General features: G+C 40.4%; 1 protein-coding gene across 3 annotated transcripts in view; it reads right to left on the bottom strand.

The window, feature by feature from the left end:
* The window catches only part of SPEF2 (sperm flagellar 2), a 1748369-nt gene that overhangs the window by 1690229 nt on the left and 36927 nt on the right, over positions 1-21213 (bottom strand). For all 3 annotated transcript variants that reach the window (XM_069627121.1, XM_069627123.1, XM_069627122.1), the window contains exon 2: positions 20038-20140. In XM_069627121.1, the coding sequence (XP_069483222.1) occupies positions 20038-20140 (103 nt within the window). The remainder of the gene's footprint in view (positions 1-20037; positions 20141-21213) is intronic.

Here is a 21213-nt window from a genome sequence, read left to right as displayed (position 1 = left end):
CTCTCTATTGAGTGCGCACTTCTTAGTGTACCGGTCGCCGTTGGCGGGCAGCCTCCCGGAGCCGGCTCACCATGCGTATCCCTTTTCGACCGGAGATTCTCGTGCTAAAAGGGGACGGTAATGTTAGGTCTGGAAAAAATAATAATAATGATCACGCTTTCGGGGTCACCACTGAAGGCAAGCGTCCCCACCCAGCACGATCCTCCCCGCAATGAGAGACAATAAAGGACTCTCCCACATTGGGAAACAAGCCAAGACAGAGTGCGGGTAAGATTAAATGGGAGTTTATCAATTAGAATAGGACATGCAAAGAACTCTGCAAAACTCCGAGAGCGCTCTGTCTGACAATAGCAAAGACAGGCGTATATATTTACAAAAAACGTCATAAGAACCTACACACTATAGGGGGCACAAGTTCAATGGGATTGGGTGGCGACGACTAACTATAGGTGCTGCTGCGATGCGGTTGGCTTTGGCTGGAAGACGTCACTGGTCAGCCTCGTGGGTTGGGCTGGGCCTGGAAGGTTGGCTGAGTTCATCCGGGCGGTGTTGTTGTGCCATCGCGGCCAGTGTCAGAGATGAATGTCCTTTCCTGACTTATTTGCCCTGGGCCATGCACACCGCAGTCATTCAGTCATTGCAATATTATCTTCTTTAGTAAATCTTCCAATAGGTTATTCTACAGGTTAATGCAACACAGGAGGAATGTACCTTGTGAGGGATCTGGAGGTAATACGTCAGGACATGGTTACCAGTGTCCTGTTGACCGGGGCCATAGGTCGAGGGGCTAAGCTTCAGGGCCTGGGACGGGCGGTACAGGTCTTTTCTGCCTTGTTACAAGTTGTTATGGATGTTCCGCTTTGTGTTGTCAAAGTGTTGGGTGTCCTGATTGCACAGGGCCATAAGTCTAAGATGATCTGGTGGGTTGTGGGGTTTACGAGGGGGCGCCTTTGGAAGCGTGTGTTCAGGCAGAGGTTTACTGCTGTGCTGTAAATAATGCAGGTGGCGGGCCACGGCCTTGGGTGCTGCAGAGGGGGCTACAAATCTTTGAAGCGGCTCCAGTCTGGTTGGGGGAGGTGGAGTAGTGCGGCGCGGGCCTCTGCTCTCATGTCTTGGCAGCCTTCGCAGGGTGGGAGGGGGAATGGCCTTGCACGTATTTCACAAAGGTATCTCCCTCGTGTGTTGCTGATTTTAGGTAAAAACATCACAAACATTTGAACACTCTATAATACTTATTCAAATCATTTTGAAACATGCATTTAAACTTTGCTGGATGTGTCTTGATTATACCCAGTCTGAGCACCTTATTCATACACTATGTTTTAACAACTACAGTATTTAGTTATATGCATATGCATTTGCAGTAAGTGAGGTAGTCTTAGGGTTGGTGGAGTACATAGAAAGTAACCCGCCACTGTACGTGGCGGAGGTGGCACATGAGGGGCCTAGACATACACGTGTGACAAGTGCATTCTCGCACACTCTTCACATGTGCCCTTGGTACGGTTACATTCGTTTTCTTGTGTACTCTAGCAGCATCAGTTCAGCTGTGGTGCGGGACCGCGGGGCGTGGGGCTTTCAATGATACTTATGAAGAATAATCCCCCGGAAATGCTTTTATCATTTGCACACCCCTGCAGGGGTGTGGGTCCTTCACGGCTGGTGTCATGTACGATGATTACACAATTTCACAGGTTTCTTTAGTAAGAGTGGTTGTATGGAGAGAATACATATGTAAAAAGTGGTTTCTTGCATTCATATTTGGGTACCTGTCTGCTTTCAGCAGATGACCATTCTACAGATCTTCCCACTGCCCAGGCCTTGCTGACCGGGTCATTGTGGGAGCAGCGATACACTGCGGAAGGTGAACTGTTACACTGTTAATGTATTACGCTAGATCATGCCCGTCTTGTTCGTGGGAACGGGCTTGCAGCGGATCTACCATGGTGCTGCAGAGACAAGGAGGACTGAATCTTTCCGAAGGTGGGGGCCGCGCTACAGCGCGCTGAGCTCACACCATCTTTAGCAAACAAGAACTGGTTTCTGAGGCCTAGGTAAATTTAATATGTGCGGGCAATGTTTTCAGCAGGTGAGCCATCCACCACCTGGGCCCTGGTGGTAGGAGGGGACGCCCGATGAGCCATGGCCCTCACCCGGGGTGGAGATGTAGGCGGGGGGGGGGGGGGAAGTCTTTTGGACCACTCCTCCCCTACAGTATCAAACCAGAAAAAATAATCTTGGCATTTGGAAGTAGTTTCATTACTGCCTGAACCAAGTTTTGCAGATCTTCCAAAAAAGTAGGGGCACTGACATAACCCAGATGCAAAGCACCACAGTTCAGGACAACCACATGTGGACTGTTAACCCTAGCCATAACTTGGCAAACTTCTACACCTCCACTCCTTTTACATCAAAATTTGTTCCCACATTCCTACATTTTGCATACTGCTCCAAACCATTCACAAACATATCTCCAAGCACCACCACCCAACAGCTGATTCGCTCATCCTCAAAATACACTCCCATTTCATGATCGGAAGCCCCGGATGTGGCATGTCCTGTCTGCGAACAGCCGTGCTGTCCACGGAGCGCATAAGTAACACTGGGGCAGCCCTTCTACCCTTTCCACTTCACTCTCTGCACCATTCCCTCATTGGCTACTGTTAAGCAGTCACACAACCATCCACGAATCACATGAAAGACCTCTACATCTAACTCCATCATCACAATTCAGCACTTTAGATGTACTGTTGATCACTTAGAGTACAATTGTGCTGTGACTGCAAAGCACCTACAGCAACTACTAGTAAACTCTCAAAAATGTCTACTTGCAGATTCATGCAAATCCACATGCATGAACACAAAGTACAGGTATGAATATTTTTTGCACAGTACATCATACATGTCAACATTCCAACCCACCTGGGAGGGACTTTTCCTTCGAAAGATCGGGAGACAACATTTGTGTCATAAGAATGCATTGGTCAAAGATGTATTTTTGGCGAGGATTGGCATGTATGGTATATGTACATCTCTTGTATAAATGCATATACACAGAGTAACTGCCACTTATCCAGTGCAACCTGTAAATCAAGCTTACTGTCATTTCTCCTATCTACTATGAGTCACTTGCAAAGTTGTCTGCTCTCCAAATTTGTATTTACCCATATTATTAACTGCAATGTGCAAACTGTTATTTTCTTCATTCATTCAACTATCATTTCTGTAACCACTGCCACATATGTAACCACATTTCAACCATGTTAGCATTTAATGCATTATAGTGCATACTATGTAAACCCACTCTTTCCATCCAAAAAAGTAAGTGCAATACTGCCATGATTTTCTAACTGTTACTCAAACACTGTAGAATTCTAGAACAAACAATTGTATTAACCCTGCAACGTTAGATTCAGTATTAGTGATTCCCCTCACCAGCTCCATACTTTCTATTGCAATCTGAACACTGGTATAGTAACACGCAAATACAAGAATAGCCTTCCCAACCTGATGTAGCAGCCCATTGCACAATCACTCACCTCTACATCCATCCTTACCATCATAGTCAGACACTCATGCACATTATTAACTGCAATGTGCAAACTGTTATTTTCTTCATTCATTCAACTATCATTTCTGTAACCACTGCCACATATGTAACCACATTTCAACAATGTTAGCATTTAATGCATTATAGTGCATACGATGTACATACAATTTCCTTGCTATGCATTCTGCATATTCCACATACATGCTATCATTTCAACTTCCTTTACAAATGACTATTAGTAGTCTATATTACTATATTATTAATCAGACACAACACACACAGCTATCTAACAAAGTGTCATTTCATGTTACAAGATGGGTGAAATAACAGTATAATTATCAAAAAAGGCTTTCTAGTGCGTTATAAAATGACACGCAGCCAGGATGAGTACATGCATCTTTATTTATGCACACAGATAGCCAATATCATTTGAAAGGCTCCCAGCTGAAACACCGCTGCCTCTACAACTGTTCTTCCAATCTAGACAGCTCTCTCATTCCAGCTGGTTGTCCATTCTGTGCTAGATTTCACAGCAGCAATCAACTATGCACAAGTGCAGTCATATCTATCACATTATCTACAACCATGTACAGTGTTGTGAAGCAAGACATACAACATCTCCCCTCTTCCCTTCAGTCTGCAACACAAGCACCCTTACTTTATTTCAGACTCTCCCATCTCCAAGCACCACAGAATCACCCAGTACTTTAGTAATCACCTAATGAGTAATAAGCTGCTGACCCATTCAAATCCTTCCGATTTATTTCCCACACCTTCACAAATACATACTTTTCCATACAGTTTCTGCCATTTACCCTGTAAAAATAGCAAACAAAGCATACGATTATTTCTTCTATCTCCTAACACCGCCTTACAAAGCCAAGTGTGCTCTGTGCGCTTACTATTGTACTCATTTCTAAAGCACATTCAACATATTCTAAATAAAATATACAGAATGCACATAGGCAAACAAAGGTGCATGTACATGCCATGCACAGTTATCAGAAAGCACTACTACTGCAAAAACAAAGAAATCCATGTCTACATTAACAACAGTGCTATTAACACATATTTACTAACTTCTTTCTTCCACAATTGCAGTGAAGACCACTCTCCTGAAAAGCAACAGCATCTGAAGTACGAACGAGAACTCAGAATAAACCCACTCTTTCCATCCAAAAAAGTAAGTGCAATACTGCCATGATTTTCTAACTGTTACTCAAAAACTGTAGAATTCTAGAACAAACAATTGTATTAACCCTGCAACGTTAGATTCAGTATTAGTGATTCCCCTCACCAGCTCCATACTTTCTATTGCAATCTGAACACTGGTATAGTAACACGCAAATACAAGAATAGCCTTCCCAACCTGATGTAGCAGCCCATTGCACAATCACTCACCTTTACATCCATCCTTACCATCATAGTCAGACACTCATGCACAAAGCACACATACAGTGCACATGATCCGAGACCACACTTTCTTTTTTTCTCCAACAGACCCCAAAGAATGCCTACCAAAAAGCAACTCCGTAGAAAGCAACGCAAAAGTAAACGAAATCAAACTAAAACTCTCCAAAATAAGCATCCACCTCTAGCAGAATTTGTACGAAAAAATTCAAACAAAACAGCTAATCCAGTCATTAAGTGAAACAAAACAAGCTTCCAGTATAGAAACTTTGCCTCCCCTTTCAAAATGTAAAACAAACCAGAAAGTGATTAACAAGACTGCAGATACCACTAGTGCTAACACTGCACCTATAAATGTTAATGTAGCAACAAGTACCAAAAAAATTCTTTTACAAAAAAATGTTCCGCCAGAGTCCTTCAGATCCTTATAAAAACAAGAGAGAAATCACACACAACCCTTAAAACCTAACATAGAAAATGTACCCTAGAAGCTCTCAGACAGTTCAATCCTTCTCAAAAGGAAATTATTTTTTTTAGTTTTAAACAGAATGAAACCACTAAGGAAACTAAATACTAAACTACATAAAGACTTCTCAATAAACGGAATATCAACAAAGATAACTTCACAAACATCTGTGGAGGTGAATGGAGTGACACCAGGAGCACAGAACCATATTTCAATGAAGCATACAAACAAAAGCAAATAAACCCAATTGCCATGCATAGCAGTGGACAAGGGTATGAAAAACGTAATACAATTATGGAACAAGAAACGCTGCTCACAAAAATATCCCCAGAAAACTAAGTATCACCTGTCCATTCCACTGAACCAATACGTCCACAGTCTACAAATGGCCGTGCACATCAATGTGTAACATTGCCAAAAAATCTTTCAAATCTTTATGCTAGTTTCTCAATCAGTATGTGAAAGGCAAAGACAAATTCAAAAATGATTATCTTTTTTTGTTTTATTGGTTAATCAGAATTAAACCTTTAACATTCCTCCGTTGTCAAATTCATCATCATTAAGTTCATGTCCAAATTTGTGGAAATTCGAAAGGTATCCCCCCAAACCAGGTCACTCAGTCTATCCGATCTGTTTTAATTTGCTCACAATTCAGGACCATCTTCCTCCTGATCCAAATTTAGGGATTCAACAAATTTTAATGCATCTAGAGTTCGGCCAACCTAATCGGCTGTCATTAGCCGCTCCCAATATTCATCTTCAGTCTCCTCAGAGATATTACTCGTATAGCTTCCCATGTGTACCTGACGCTTCGATGCCAGGTTCGGGCAGGCTAGCATCACATGCCTGACAGATTCTAGTTGGTCCTTGTTTCTACAGAACATGCAGTATGCTGTCGATTTTTCAATGAGCCTTCTTCTCCATTTGACCTCTCGGGAATGCCATATGTTGAGTCTGCAATGCATAAGCAAGTCTCTATAATGTTTTGATGGAAATTTCAACAGGTACGGTGGCAGCATATTTAGGACTTTGCGTTCCCAGATGATATTATGGCACAGATTTTGTGACAATTTATTCTCCTGTGTTTTCTCCCAGTCCTTTTCCCGGATGGTTCTTTTGGCCTTATCTGGGTTACACTTCAAGGTGTCTTCCGAGACATCCAACTGTTCCAAGGTTGCTTCACATCTCCTTTTCCAATCCTGTAGAATCGTGTCTCCATTTGCTACCCCGGTCCGTGCTAGAATTCTAAATGGCTGTGATGGATCGTCAAGGATGCACTTTCTGTAGAGGGATAAAGTTTTCCATAGCGCGATTGAAACCATGGATTGGAGTCTTAGTTCTGATCTTATGAGTTCTACAGCAGCAAATTCGGGAGGCGCAAGATCTTTCGCCAGAAATAGGACTCACATAAATTCCAGACTTCTCATTTTAGGGCTAGAAGTGCCTCCGCTCCATACGTAATTACGGCCACCATCTTTTGCTTGTAGAAATTTGTTATCAGCATCAGGGAGAATTTTCCGTACCTGCGATGTAAAAGAATTCCTAATTCAAAATTAAACTACTACAAAATATGGACCCCTGTCCAGTGCGCAAATACAGAGGACTAAAAGGACATTCATTAGCCTGCATTTCTGGACCTATTTGCAAAAGCACCTTCCATTATATCAAAATGATATCAACACATCATTCAACTATAAGAAATCTGGTCCATAAACTGAACTATGCGAAAAGTCCTGCTTTAGCACTAGCCAACTTAAATAAAAATCTTCTACATGGTACAGCCAAACAACTACTCGAAGAAATAGAGCATATCCAAAGAAAATATTTTGGAATTGAAAGCCACTTACAAAATGCAATAGATTTACAACAGACTACCAAAACTGTACAGATGGCAACCTTCTATTACACACATACAAAAAAGAAATACTAAAGTTTAAAAGTACATCTGCTGAAGTACCCAACCATTTGTGTGCATGTTCCCGCAGGACTTTTTATATAAAAAAAAAAAACACAAAATCTGTAGACATAACATACAAAATAGAAGACAATGAAGATTCCAAATGGTTCCAATTAGCTCTCTATCTTATAGCAGAAAACAAATACGAAATTACTGACCCCTTAATACTTTGCAAAACTTGACAACAACCAAACACCTTCACGTGCTATCACAAATAACTTGAAGTTATTGCCATTACCAAAACCCCTGCAACAACTCAACTTATATGAGAGCATCATAATTCAAACAGTGCCCCCATTTCAAGCAATAATACGCCTTCAACCAAAAACAGCAAAACTACCTCCCTCTGAATTAGTGAAAGGCATTCGTGGCAGAGTAGTTTATTTGCCATTAGATCTCAAAGAAAATGTACACACTCTGGGAGTGCAAAGTCCAATAGATCAATCTTTAATTATCTTAGTAAATGGCGTCCATACAAAAGACAAAGGAATTTGGCAATAACTCGTGGACTTACATACATTTAGACAAGCGCTGCAATATCTAAAAGACAACAATGAATACTACAGAGAAATTAATATTGAAGAAAACCGGAGGGAAACCACTGAAATAATTCAAGAGTCATCAGAAACTGGTCAATTTCAACTTCTAGATCCTGCTACAGAATCCAATATTTTAGACCATCATACAATTCACCCATTACAATATAAAAACACCATAGATGATGCACTGGAAACTTACCAAATGCGACAAGCCAAAGGATCTCCAATCAGCATATGTGGAAAAAAGTATAGAAGCGCCTGCCTTTCCTCTACTCTTTCCAACTGGAAAAGGAGGAAGGTACGATGATAGACCCACACAAATAACAGAATCAGAATACTGCTCTTTACGTATGTATTCTGAAGATCTCGGATTCCGACAAAACGTGGAATACAAATTCCACCTTCTTTTTGAAAGTGATCTAGCAACTCCATGCTACGGAGTTGCACACACATTGAAATCAGGTACCTATTTTCAAAATATGTCAGCTACGGAATTACTACAAAAAGTAAAAGAAAAAGATCAGATTTTACAGTCAAGCATTACAAATCTTTTAGCAAACATGCGTGGTACAAAAGAATACTGGTTCCGACATAACAGAGATGTACGCTGTAAGATAAGACACCTTCATCCACCCACTTGGTTTGTGACATTAAGTTGTGCAGAATATGCATGGGAAGATCTACACGGTTTCCTACGCATAGCAAACAAAAACAAAACAAAAAAAGTTATAAAAACACCAGGAGAACTCTGCTCTCTAGATCCTGTGAATGTATCAAGATATTTCCATCATCGCTTCATTGCTGTGCTACACTTCATTTGTAATAAAAACTGTTCCTCCCCTCAGAGAAGTGCAACACTTCTTTTGGAGAAAAAAATACCAAGCCAGAGGAGCACCACACATCCACATGCATTTGTGGATTAAAAATGCTCCTAAATTTTGGCAGGATAGCGATGCCACAGTTTTGCAGTTCATCCAAAAATATGTCACTTGTGAAATACCTTCACAAACACATAGTGACCTTCATGCACAAATTTGACAATTTCAAAGACACCAATGTGGGAAATATTGTCGCAAATATAAAAACAAAGAAATACTACACCAAATGCTGCTTTGGTTTCCCTAGACCAGTTTCAACAACAGGTCAAGTAAACAACGTTATGTCTTCAGTTAGACATAGTGTCAAAGGTAAATCACCTAAGAACACATATTACATAAAAAGAACAGAAGAATCAAAATACAACAATGATTACAATGCAACCATTGCCCTCCTATGGAATGCAAACAATGATGTGCAGTACATTGCAGACAATTCCACTGCAGTTGCACGATAGGTCACTGCCTACTTAACCAAAGCAGAGAAAACAGTACTTCAGGACCCCTGGGATGACATACCATCTGACAAAACACCATCACAGAAATTGTACAGCTTAGGCATAAAAATGCTCTCTCATAGAGAATGTGGCTGCCATGAAGCTGCAGACCGTTTAACCGGTATTGCCGTGTATAGAAAATCTGACAAAATAGTATGGCTAAGTCTTGGTCCTAATAAATCTAGAAAAAGAGTTCTGAAATCATATGAGGACATAGAACAATAGCCAAAAATGATCCCAACAGCCAAGACATTTTGAAAAACAATTTACTAGACACATACTACCCAAACAGGAGTACCACTTTGGAAACCATGTGTCTCTACCGCGTAGCCCAAAACTTCACATACAAAAATAATATTAAACCAGATGAAAAGAAAGGTAGATACAGAGTAGCAAATTGTGAAGGCAGCTTAGTGAAACTTACCAAACACAGCTTAATTAATTATATGAAATTGTCATTAAAAACTCCTGAACATAAAGAACTGTATTACATGTCCCTGCTACAACTTTTTAAACCATGGAGAAAAGAAGACTTACTGGATACGTATGACTTCTATGAAGATGCTTTCAAAGAAAATGAAAGCACTATAACAGACGTAAACTTTACACAGTAGCAAACAATGTTGCACAATGAACAGCAACACGAAGAAGAACTCCAGGCCCAACTAGATGTGGACACGCCTGACAGTAGTCAACCTTCTGTAACAGGAAGCCGAGAACCACTTGGACAGCCACTAATAGCAAATGAGGCAGAATTAGCCATGACAGAAGTAGAAAACACCATGTGTCAGTATGAGCAATCTACAGAAGACTTTGCTGTACTGAAATCACAACTAAACACTGAGCAGCGTAGCATTTTCCAAAAAGTAACAAAACAAATTGAACATGGTGTGCAACATGAAAATAAAAACTGTACCTACCAAGATCACAAACCTATACTGCTATACGTGAGTGGTCAAGCTGGTTCAGGCAAAACATTCTTAATCAAAATCATCAGCAAGTTCCTCCAACAATTGACAAACAACAAACTGTGAGCTGTTGTAACTGCCCCCACAGGTTTAGCTGCCTACAACATAGGCGGTGTCACTTTACACCGATTACTACTCCTTCCAGTAGAACACCAAAACAAATTAGACGATTACAAACTTTCTACAGAAGCTGCAATGGAACTACGCAGAGTTTTCAGGCAAAAGAAAATGCTGCTAATAGAGGAGGCGAGCATGGTCTCCAATCTAATGTTGGCTTTAATTCACCTCAGACTACAAGAGGTCCTCAAAACAGACTACGAAGAGCTCTTAGGAGGAAAACACATTATTGTTTTCGGAGCTCTTCTTCAATTAACACCAGTGAAAGCTGAACCTATTTTTAAAACCTTAGGACACAAACTATGCTGTAAAACTCTTGGCACATAGGAAATGTCAACCTTTGGCAACATTTCCAATACAGAGAATTAACTGAAAATATGTGGTAGTCTGCAGACCTGACATACTCCAACATTTTAAAAAGTATTAGAGTTGGTGTACTATCTCAAGAAGCAGAAACTATATTAAAAACCAGGCACATGCATACACTCTGTGGCCATGACTCATGTGCTACTGATGTCATGGAACAATTAGCACACAAAAATGTCAATTGTATGCCCTTGATGCCAACTCTTGCAAGCTGTTCAACATTTAATGAAACAATGTTAAAAAAAGAAATGCAGCCAATAGTTCAAATTGCCTCCACGGACAAACTGGACGTACATGGTATGACACTACCCATGTGTCAACAAGCCACAACAAGGCTAAACACCTTGGAAAACTATCTCTAACACAGCTAGTTTGGAGGAAATATTAAAATTATCTTTAAACTGTAGAGTAATGCTTAAACATAACCTTGATGTGGACCAAGGACTAGTTAATGGAGCACTTGGTACAGTTGATGGCTTTCAAACATACCCACGTGACAACAATATTACATTTGTCAATATTCTCTTTGACAAACTATCTGAAGTTAAAAGGATAGGATGCTCAACTGTCCGCTTCCTTCTTTTCAAAGTCATGTATGTACGCAAAGAATAATTTTCTCTAACTCTAGCATACGCAGTCACCATTCACAAATCACATGGTCTTACCCTAGATAAAGCATTGATAGATATTGGTAGCACAGTCTTTAAAGAAGGCATGAGCTATGTAGCACTATCATGCTTACGTACACTTGACGGACTATTTCTAATCAACTTTGATGCAAGTAAAGTAAATGCCGATATTTCTTGCATTCTAGAATACAATAGACTGCGTTCACTCTACATCCCCCCTCCCCATCTAAAAACCTATCCTGTTCCGCAAAAAGCAAAACTTTGTAAAAGAAAACTACTTCAGACTCAATCTATGCAGGATCTCACAGCAATTCCTCCAAAGAAAGTAAAAAGGTAATACTTCATCAAGGACCACAAACAAAGAAAAATCTACTGCTCAAAGTAACTCAACTACGTCTTCAAAGAAGCAACACACTTTCCCAACAAATGACTTGTACACAGAACTGTCAGGTCCATTCAAATTTTCAAATACAACTGGTGTAAATTGCTACACAAAGGTAGCAATAAATATTCTATTCCAATTGCCACCAATTATTGACAACTTATTGTCAACATTTACTTACACAGTACAGACCAATTGTGTTTGCAAATGTTAGTCCTTCATAGAAATGCAACCAACAATCCTGACAACACATAGTGTTTCTGGAATAAGGTAGGAATTGGACTACTGTGCTGGAATGGTCAAATTCACTATAAACTCACAAGAAGATCCACAAGAATGTATAATGTACTTGCTATAAGTACTACAAAACAAAAACATACCTATAAATGAAATCTTCCAGATTTCATACATGTGGAAACATACATGCACTCTTTGCAGGCGTTTAGTACAAGAAGAAGTTCCTAATGATTGCTTTGTGTGTATCCATACCCAATTGTGAATCCATTCCATTTCAGCAACTTGTACAAAATGCAAACTATGGCAGATTATGTAGTACCTGCAATTCCGATAATCGTTCCACCTTACAAATACAGACACATAGTAAATAAGTAATAGTAATGCTTTTACGTTTTAATGCACATGGTACCAAACACAACTGCAAGCTGACTGGATTCACACATGGTCAAGTATCACTTTGTAAGAAAACCTTCACAACACTAGGTATAATATACCACGCAGGAGCCACAACCAATGCATGTCACTACACTGCATATATAAAAAAGAATTGTGGATGGTTCGAATGTAATGATAGTACCATTACTCTAAAGCAGAGATTACCAGCAAATCTTGTAAACGCTTACTTAATATTCTTAAAACCAAACTTTTATAAGTAATCTGTGCATGAACATAAAAAAAACTTGAACTTCAAAATTATGACCAGTTAAAATACGCCAACAGGTATCTAACTGCCCCAAGAATCTGCAACAAAGAAACAGATAAATGAATACTACTAACATTTAAACAAGAAGTAAACAAATAGAATACACCAACTGCTATCTAATTGCAACAATACAACCACCAGTTCTAAATGAAAAATCATACACCTATTCAATTCCTCCTATTGAAATCAATGAAAGAAATATATTGTACCACAACGTAGTAAGTTGTTTTTGAAATCCAGCATGGATTTTTTTTCCCACAAACCAAATGATTTAATCAACAAACACAGGAACTGAGCAAATTGCACAGTACACTGGTTTGAGTACTTCTAAAGTACTAACTATGAGGGTCGACAAAATACAGAAATGTCTACTATGCAATGCAAAACTCATTATAAACTACCTACAAACATTGCATTTTTTCTTTTATCACAGTGATTGAAAAAAAAGGTGTGCTCCAACTACCCATGTCATTTAAAAACTGCATACAACCACAAAAAGTCAAACAGTAAGTATATAAGGATAAACACCACAGCATAACACACCCATTCATGCAAACACCTGACCATAAACCTGACCATAAACCACAATCCAAAATGTTTGCTTCCATGGGTATCTTATGCTGCAGCGCTTGTTGCCAAACACTACAATCTTGACTGCATGGCCTGGCCAAAACTCTTCATACAGCCTCAATAAAGGAAACAGTAAGTATATAATAATTAAACTCACAAACACTGCAACATAAAACAGCCATGCAAATGAACACCTCACCAATAAATACAACCCAAAATGCCTAGAGTCTTCAATACCAACAATCTACACACAATCCAACAAACAAACACACATCATCTCACTATCCAATAAACACTATTACACTACTACCAATCAGTACTCACATTTTTGAAAACATATCCCCTAAGCAGCCCACGTACCACAATCATAATGTTTGGTAGCACTGTAGAGTTATGCTGCAGTGGTTGTGGCCAGGGCCTAGAGTCTTGGGTGCATTGCCTAAGACTCTAGGCTCTGGCCACAACCACCGCAGCATAACACACCCATAGAAACAAAAACCTACCAAATTACCACAACTCGAAAACATAATACATCCACCTCAAAACTATCGACTTCAATTAACATTCTAAAAAATAATTACAACCAACGTACAAACTCTTCAATACATACCCTCTTCATCCAATGCTCTTCTAACGACCCAAAACCAACATCATACTAAACTAAAATAGACAGTAGTGCGCCCAGTGTCAAGTATGTCCGCCGACAACCGCTGTGACTACGGACACCACAAACACATTATGGCCTTCTCCCACCTAAACAAATACAGCATTTGACCCATTTCTTACTCCCCCACCCTCTCCCACACTCCCCAAAATTGGATTTATGCTCACTTCCAGCGCATGTCTGCGCATCAAATATGGCGGGCGCATCGTAACAATTTGACGCACCTCACGCCTCATCCCAGCCAATCAGAGAACACGTTGCATGTCTGCGGACATGACGCAAGCTGATTTTACAATCGGTGTCCTATCCGCGGAGCGAACAGGGAAGTGTGTCCGCAGAGCGGACATAGAGATCACAAATTTTTTAATACCTACTTTTTGGTAGTTTAAAAAAAACACGACTGGACGGAGTATCACAAAATGTACAAAAGCATGCTTTCGGGACCAAGCCACTGCTCCTGCCGCAAATTTGGTGAAAATCCGTCCAGCGGTTTGGGCTGTAGGCGCAACACATTTTTTCTCCATTCATTCTATGGGAAAAGAAATTTTGGGACCACCTATAACTTTGACCGCCCCTGGACCAAACCATATTATATTATAGCGCACGGTGGATCGTCAAGAAAAGATATTTATCCCGTAGCTGCTTGGATTGCTTTGAACTTTTTTGCTGATTTATGGTGGAAAGTAGAGCTGCGGCAGAACGCTGCACGGCAAAGTGAAAACGCCTGCGTTACAACAGACGCTGACACGAAGCCGGGTGAGTGAGTAGCTGCAGCGTTTATTTGAACTTTACAGCGATTACTTTATGTTTCACTTTAAACATTACAGCAATCTTTCTCCAAACGCAACGCGTGCAAGGTATTAGCCCATGCACACAGGCGTCCCCATCTAAGTACAAGTACCTGAAGTCATCGTACTTTACACATATATGCCCACAGTAGAGGCATATAAGGAAAGCGTGTGACGGTATTCATTTGCGCAGATATGGCCAACTCCCTGGCCAACAAAGAAGCAGCACGGAAAGCACAAGCAATTACCCTTTTCAACGAAACATTGCAACAGACTAAGTCGGCTCAAAGTACTGCAAAAATAATAGAGGCTGATGGGGAGATTGGCCTTTTAAAGGAGTTAGAAAAACTCCAAAGAAAAGAAGTGAGTAAATGGTTGGAGGAGCACTCCCTGAAGAACTACATTGAAGTAGGGAGGATTCCGAGGGGCTTAAGAATATTGACCATCCCCTCCTATGAAGAGCAAAACCCAGATATGCTTAATGAGTGGAGTGAAGCTACCAACCTCTGCTCTAAAACCTTTCTACGACTCTTAATCAAATATGCAGGAACCGATCGCAAGATAATATTGAAAAAAATCGAAGAAGTAGAGAAGAACTTGACTGAGTTACCCGAAAGCGAAGAGGGAAAGAAATTGAAGAAAAATATTGAAAAAAATTTGTTGGCATATGAGGAAGAAATCAAACAACGCAAACAGCGCAAATTCCTACGAGACAAGGAAGATTATGAAAGGGGAAGTGTGTATACGTTTGCCCGAAGGTTCGATCAACTAAGACAGAATTCTATGAAGAAAACATTAACATCTGAGGAAGCCAGTGGGAAAGGAGTCAACTTGGAGTCGTCCGAATCAGAGTCAGATGTTACAATAAGTGAGAGCGATGAACCAACTATACGCCTTAATTTTTTAGACGAGATGAGACTGTTACGCCAAGATGGCAAACAAAAACAACCAAGAGGAGGAAAACAAGGTCGGGGACAAAGCAGAGGCGGCCGGGCAAAACGAGGAGGGGGCAGAGGGGCAACCAATACGGCCAGCAATATCCCGGACAGATTGCTGCGCTCTGGGAAATAGATGATATGCCCAAAGATGAAGGTCTGAAAATCATCAATTTATCTACCCATATCCTTACTGAACATCAAGAGAAGGTTTTGAGCCTTGGGTTGAACTTCTGCCCGACCGCCCACTTTAACTATGTAGAAACCCGCATTGACTTTGACCACTTTGTGCGTAAGTTACGCCTCAAAAAGTTTTTTGCCACCACCGAATGTGCCAATAGGCGCACACCCAAAGAAAGCGGAAAAACAGCAATAACCATCAAGGATCTAGAAGCTCTAACAGATTTAGCAGAACTAGAGCAAGAGGCTCACTCAGATGCCACAGAGGTGACCAATGCAGTGGACCTTGGAGACTATGATATTAGAACTGATTGGACAGCGAAAAGCAAACTCAAATCTAAGTCCAAATTCAACCCTTTTAACAACCTAGGTAACAATATTGAAGCCTTCCAGACATTGGTCATCGAAGATCTCAAGCAGTATCGCAAGAAAAAGAAAGCTAGATACAAAGATAATCTAACAATGTGCGAAAGAACGGCAATAAAAGAACTACAGACTCTCAGTAACTGCATAATAAAGCCCTCGGATAAAGGTCGGAACATCGTCCTGATGAACAGAGAAGACTATATTAAGAGTGCTTACAAACAATTACATGATAAAAAATGTAATGAGAAAATGGAGGGTAATCAATCCAACCAAAAATGGAGGGTAATCAATCCAACCAAAACCCTAGAAAACAAATTAAGAGACTTCCTCGAAATATGGGAAGAAAGAGGGATCCTTACTGAGGATAACTGTAAGTTCCTCAGAACAACAAACTCAGTGATTCCGACAATATACTTTCTTCCGAAAATTCATAAGGACATTGAGAAACCTCCAGGCAGACCGATAGTTTCCTCAATGGGCTCCGCCCTCGAAAATATGTCAAAATTCATAGATGAAACACTTTTCCCTTTTGTGTCCTCTCTTCCATCATACATCAAGGATACAACAGATTTCTTGACACATATTGAACACATACCCTGGCAGACTAACTACATCATGGCCACTATGGATGTTGTTTCCTTATATACATCCATAGGGCATGAGTATGGAAAAAAGGCCTGCGAAAGTTTTCTAAACACTAGATCTCTAAATTTCTTGGAACACACCAAAATGATTCTTCAGATGATCGATTTGTGTCTGACGAATAATGTTTTCATATTTAATAACAAGTACTATAGACAGGTGCAAGGCACAGCAATGGGCACAACGTTTGCCCCTCTTATGCGAATCTGACCATGGGAGGCTTCAGATGTATGGACAGAAGAAAATTATACCTTTACTGATAACATCGTTTTGTGGCTCAGGTACATTGACGACCTTTTCATAATATGGAAAGGATCGGAGAAAGCATGGGTAACATTTGTAAAGTTTTTAAACAACAATGACCACAACCTGAGGTTCACAGAAACACATAGTAAAACCTTCTTAACTTTTCTGGATGTGAATCTCCGAATTGTGGATGAAACCTTGACCACGGAACTACACAGGAAACCAACTGGTACAAACACACCCCTGCATGCAACTAGTGGCCACTCCAAAAATCTAATATGGAGCATTCCATATGGTGAATTTAAAAGGATTCGGAGGAATTGTTCAACTTTGAAGGCCTACTATAATGAAAGTAAAATGGCAGCGAAGGGTTTCCTGAGTCAATGTTACCCAAAGAAGGTCATTGCTAAAGCATACATAAAAGCGAGGAAGAAAGTGAGATCTGACCTGTTGACAGGAACTCGCTTAACAAAGGAGTCCAATAAAGATAACGATGCTACAAGATTAATTCTTACGTATAATAATGAAACTTCTGAAATCAAACGCATATTACAGAGACATTGGAAGATTTTACGAGCGGACAAAGACCTTGCACCCATTTTGAAAACCTATGCACAAATTAGTCTCAGACGCAATTGCTCGCTTAAAGACTCACTGGTCCAGAGTTTCCTAGCACAAGAAACAAAATCCACAAAAGAGACCTGGTTGACCAAACAGAAGCAAGGTTTCTATAAATGCACTAAATGCAACATTTGCAAATATGCCAAGAGTTGTTCGAACTACATACACCCGATTTTAGGTGACTCAATCAAGATTGCAGATAGAATCACATGTGAGACTGAATATGTGGTGTATATACTCTCATGTACCTGTCAAAAATGGTACATAGGCAGCACCAAATGTAAACTCAAAATAAGAATCCAGCAACATGTGAGGGCCATTCTACATCAAGATCCGAATTATCCAATGGCCAAACATTTTTATGACTATCATCACTGCAATCTTGAGGATTTCAACTTTTTTGGCATTCACAAAATTGAACAAAATGTGAGAGGCGGAGACAGAGAAAAGACACTCCGTCAGAAAGAGACATGTTGCATTATAGACTTTGAGACCAAGTATCCTAAAGGACATAATATAGATGAAGAGATGCATACTTTTTTAGGCTGACATACCCATTGAAAATGAAATGACGAGAGTGGCATGGTCATAAACAAATTACACTTTTATTTCATTTTTTACATAAGGATTAACTCTAATGAGAAAATGATCTATTTCCCTCTTCTCCTAAACCTCCAAATTTCTATTGGTCATTTTCTCTAAGGGTGTGACCTGGTCAGAACTTCCCTGGTCTTAGTTAGGGTAATGAAACATGGTGCTAATCTTGGTATTTTGGTGTTTTTAGTAACCCAGTTGGGGTTTTAAATTTTAGAGCAGTACACCTTGGTGATTTTTCTTTCAATAATTTTGGTGAATTTATACATGTGCATGGTGAAGATAGGCTAGGATGAGGAGAAGCGTGGATATATATTCTCAGCAATTTCTCCTAATTCTTCTCACTGGAATTGCCAGGTCCCTAAACTATGAAACCTCTGTTTTTAAAAATTGGGGTGTAAAATTGTTTTGTATATACAAAAAGCTTTATTGCAGGCATTTTACTAGTATCCAAATCAAAAAAACAACTAATGTCTTATGTAAATGATATGTCTAAGCATAATTGTGGCCTATGGCTACTAGCACGAGGCACTGTAATTCATGGACATAGGAATATTTAAAGCACTATGCACTTTAACATGTATACATAGGAATGTCTAACATCAGATCATAATGTGGCACTTTGAAGGCACTTTGCACTTTAATGGAATTGCACTATGCACCTTACTTCATAAATGAAGTCAAAAGCATACTAATTGCAAAAACACATAAAGGCCATAGACGATACGATTGAGAAACAAACAAAAAGCATGTAGCAATGTGAACGGCAATATATTGTCTTTATGTATTTCTGCATATTGCATTCCCCAAAGTAACAACTGTACAGGCACTGAGCTATTACTATGTATGTTGGGGGAAACCAACGCTAATTATAATTGTTTCAGAGGTTCCATCAAAACAGATAGGGGTTGACTGTTTAAAGAGTTGCAATTACAGCCAATTAGTCCCTCTTTGATGTCTATGTTTGGGACTTGACTATGCAAAGATGGCCGAAAATTTACAACTACACGCCAAAATGAGTCCTCTTTCTTTGCCTAAAACCATGCCACATGAACTATTTTAGAGCACTGGTAACATGGATCACCTGTTGTGAACAAGCTGTGAGGAAACCGCGAAACGCGTCATTTCTGCTATGCAAGGGCCATATGTTTTGGGAGGACCACAATGTTGGTGGATTTTTATGAGCCATATGCTGCGCAATTTTAATCAATAAAGAACATTTGTATGGACACAGGACACCGGCTTCCTGGAGTAATATTTTGCGAATGGGGGGAGTGCTTTCCATGGACTGCAGAGAAAACAGTCTTTTCTGACATATATATATATACACACACACACACACACACACACACACACACACCTTAAGGTGGAATTTGACAAGATAAAGCTTTTTTAACTCGCAGAGACGATGTTCTCAAAATTAAAAACCTTGCAGATAGGCCTGCCAGAAAGGGGAACACACATCCTTTAACTATGAATTGGACATTTGGTATTTTCTAAACAGCCATCTCTGTCTTAAAAATCCTTAACACATTGAATCCAAGTATATGTGGAACATGAATGCAGTCCTCCAGAGATGGCAACCATGCTGAGGTACTCTCCAGCAGGGGAATAGATCCCATCCCCTGCAGTTGGAAAATAAGTGCTGAGACAGCCTAACATTGTCTACCAGCAATCTGCAATTTGTAGAAGCGTTAAGCTAATATGTTTTTACTTCGATTAAAGGCATACTGACCGGGTTTGTGAAAACTGATCGAAATCATCCTGGAGCTCATACTTGTGTAGAACTTCTCCAATTAGATAACCCGTGGCAAAATCGTTTGGAAATGATTTTGGGTCTGCAGTCAAACAAAAGATAAACAACATTTGAATGAAAACAAAACTACATGACTCAATGAATTTAGATGTTACACAATTGAGTTTCCTATATTGCAACATGGCTATTAGCAAATGCGCATATGTTTCTGGAGGGACCTCAACACAAATTACCATAGCAGACTTTTTAGTGACATCTGTCTTAGAGAAGAGACAGGGACAGAGACGCTGAATATTGTTAAGGTGGGAGACCCAATAATGCTATCGTGAACCACCTGGTCTGGCGTCGCTAGGAGTGCGTGTTGACCAAGTCAGCTCCCACAATGCAGAAAAGTGGAAATCAGACATACTCATAAATAGGTTGATGAACAACATTTATAATCTTCTTCTGTATGACCCCCTCAAGCTAATCCAGAATAGGGCTGTGAGACGTATCCTTGGCCTCAAGCCCAGGGACTGCATCTCTCCAGCCCTAAAAGCTCTCCACTGGCTCCCGGTTGCTGCAAGGATCAAATTCAAATCCCTCTACATCATTCATAAGGCTGTCTGGGGCCAGGGACCATGCCATCTACACCTTGCCCTCACCAAATACTCTCCCTCCAGAGCACCAACTGTCTGTGTGTCAAGCGCTTCACAAAACAGCAGGCTGGTGTCTGTCTGTCTGTCTGTCTGTCTCGCTCTCTCTCTCTCTCTCTCTCCCCCCCCCCTTCCTATGGGTGCTTTGAAACAGAATTTACTTGGATAACCACAGTAATTCTAGAGCTAATGCATGCTGGCATGCTCTGACCTCCCAGGATGCGTGCATTTATCGGACCAATACCAATCAGGGCTCACCCGGCCGCTTTGGTGACTCTAGATAAGCTTGGGCCGATCGCAGATCCCCATGCTGCGATAATACATTTTGATGGCTTCCCCATCAACTTTCAGTGGTACATTCTGTAGCTACCATGGCTGATGGGGAATCAGGGTTCGGTTCCGGCGAGGGCGCCCGAGAAATGGCTACCACATCCAAGGAAGGCAGGAGGCGCGCAAATTACCCACTCCTGAGGTAGGTGAAGAAACTGAGGTAGGTGAAGAAAAATAACAATACAGGACT

This window comes from Ambystoma mexicanum, chromosome 6p (genome assembly GCF_040938575.1).
Source record: "Ambystoma mexicanum isolate Mex_15411 chromosome 6p, UKY_AmexF1_1, whole genome shotgun sequence".
In the NCBI taxonomy this organism is placed as follows: Eukaryota; Metazoa; Chordata; class Amphibia; order Caudata; family Ambystomatidae; genus Ambystoma; species Ambystoma mexicanum.
The sequence above is the reverse complement of the archived record's forward strand: the minus strand, read 5'-3'. Positions and strand labels throughout refer to the sequence as shown.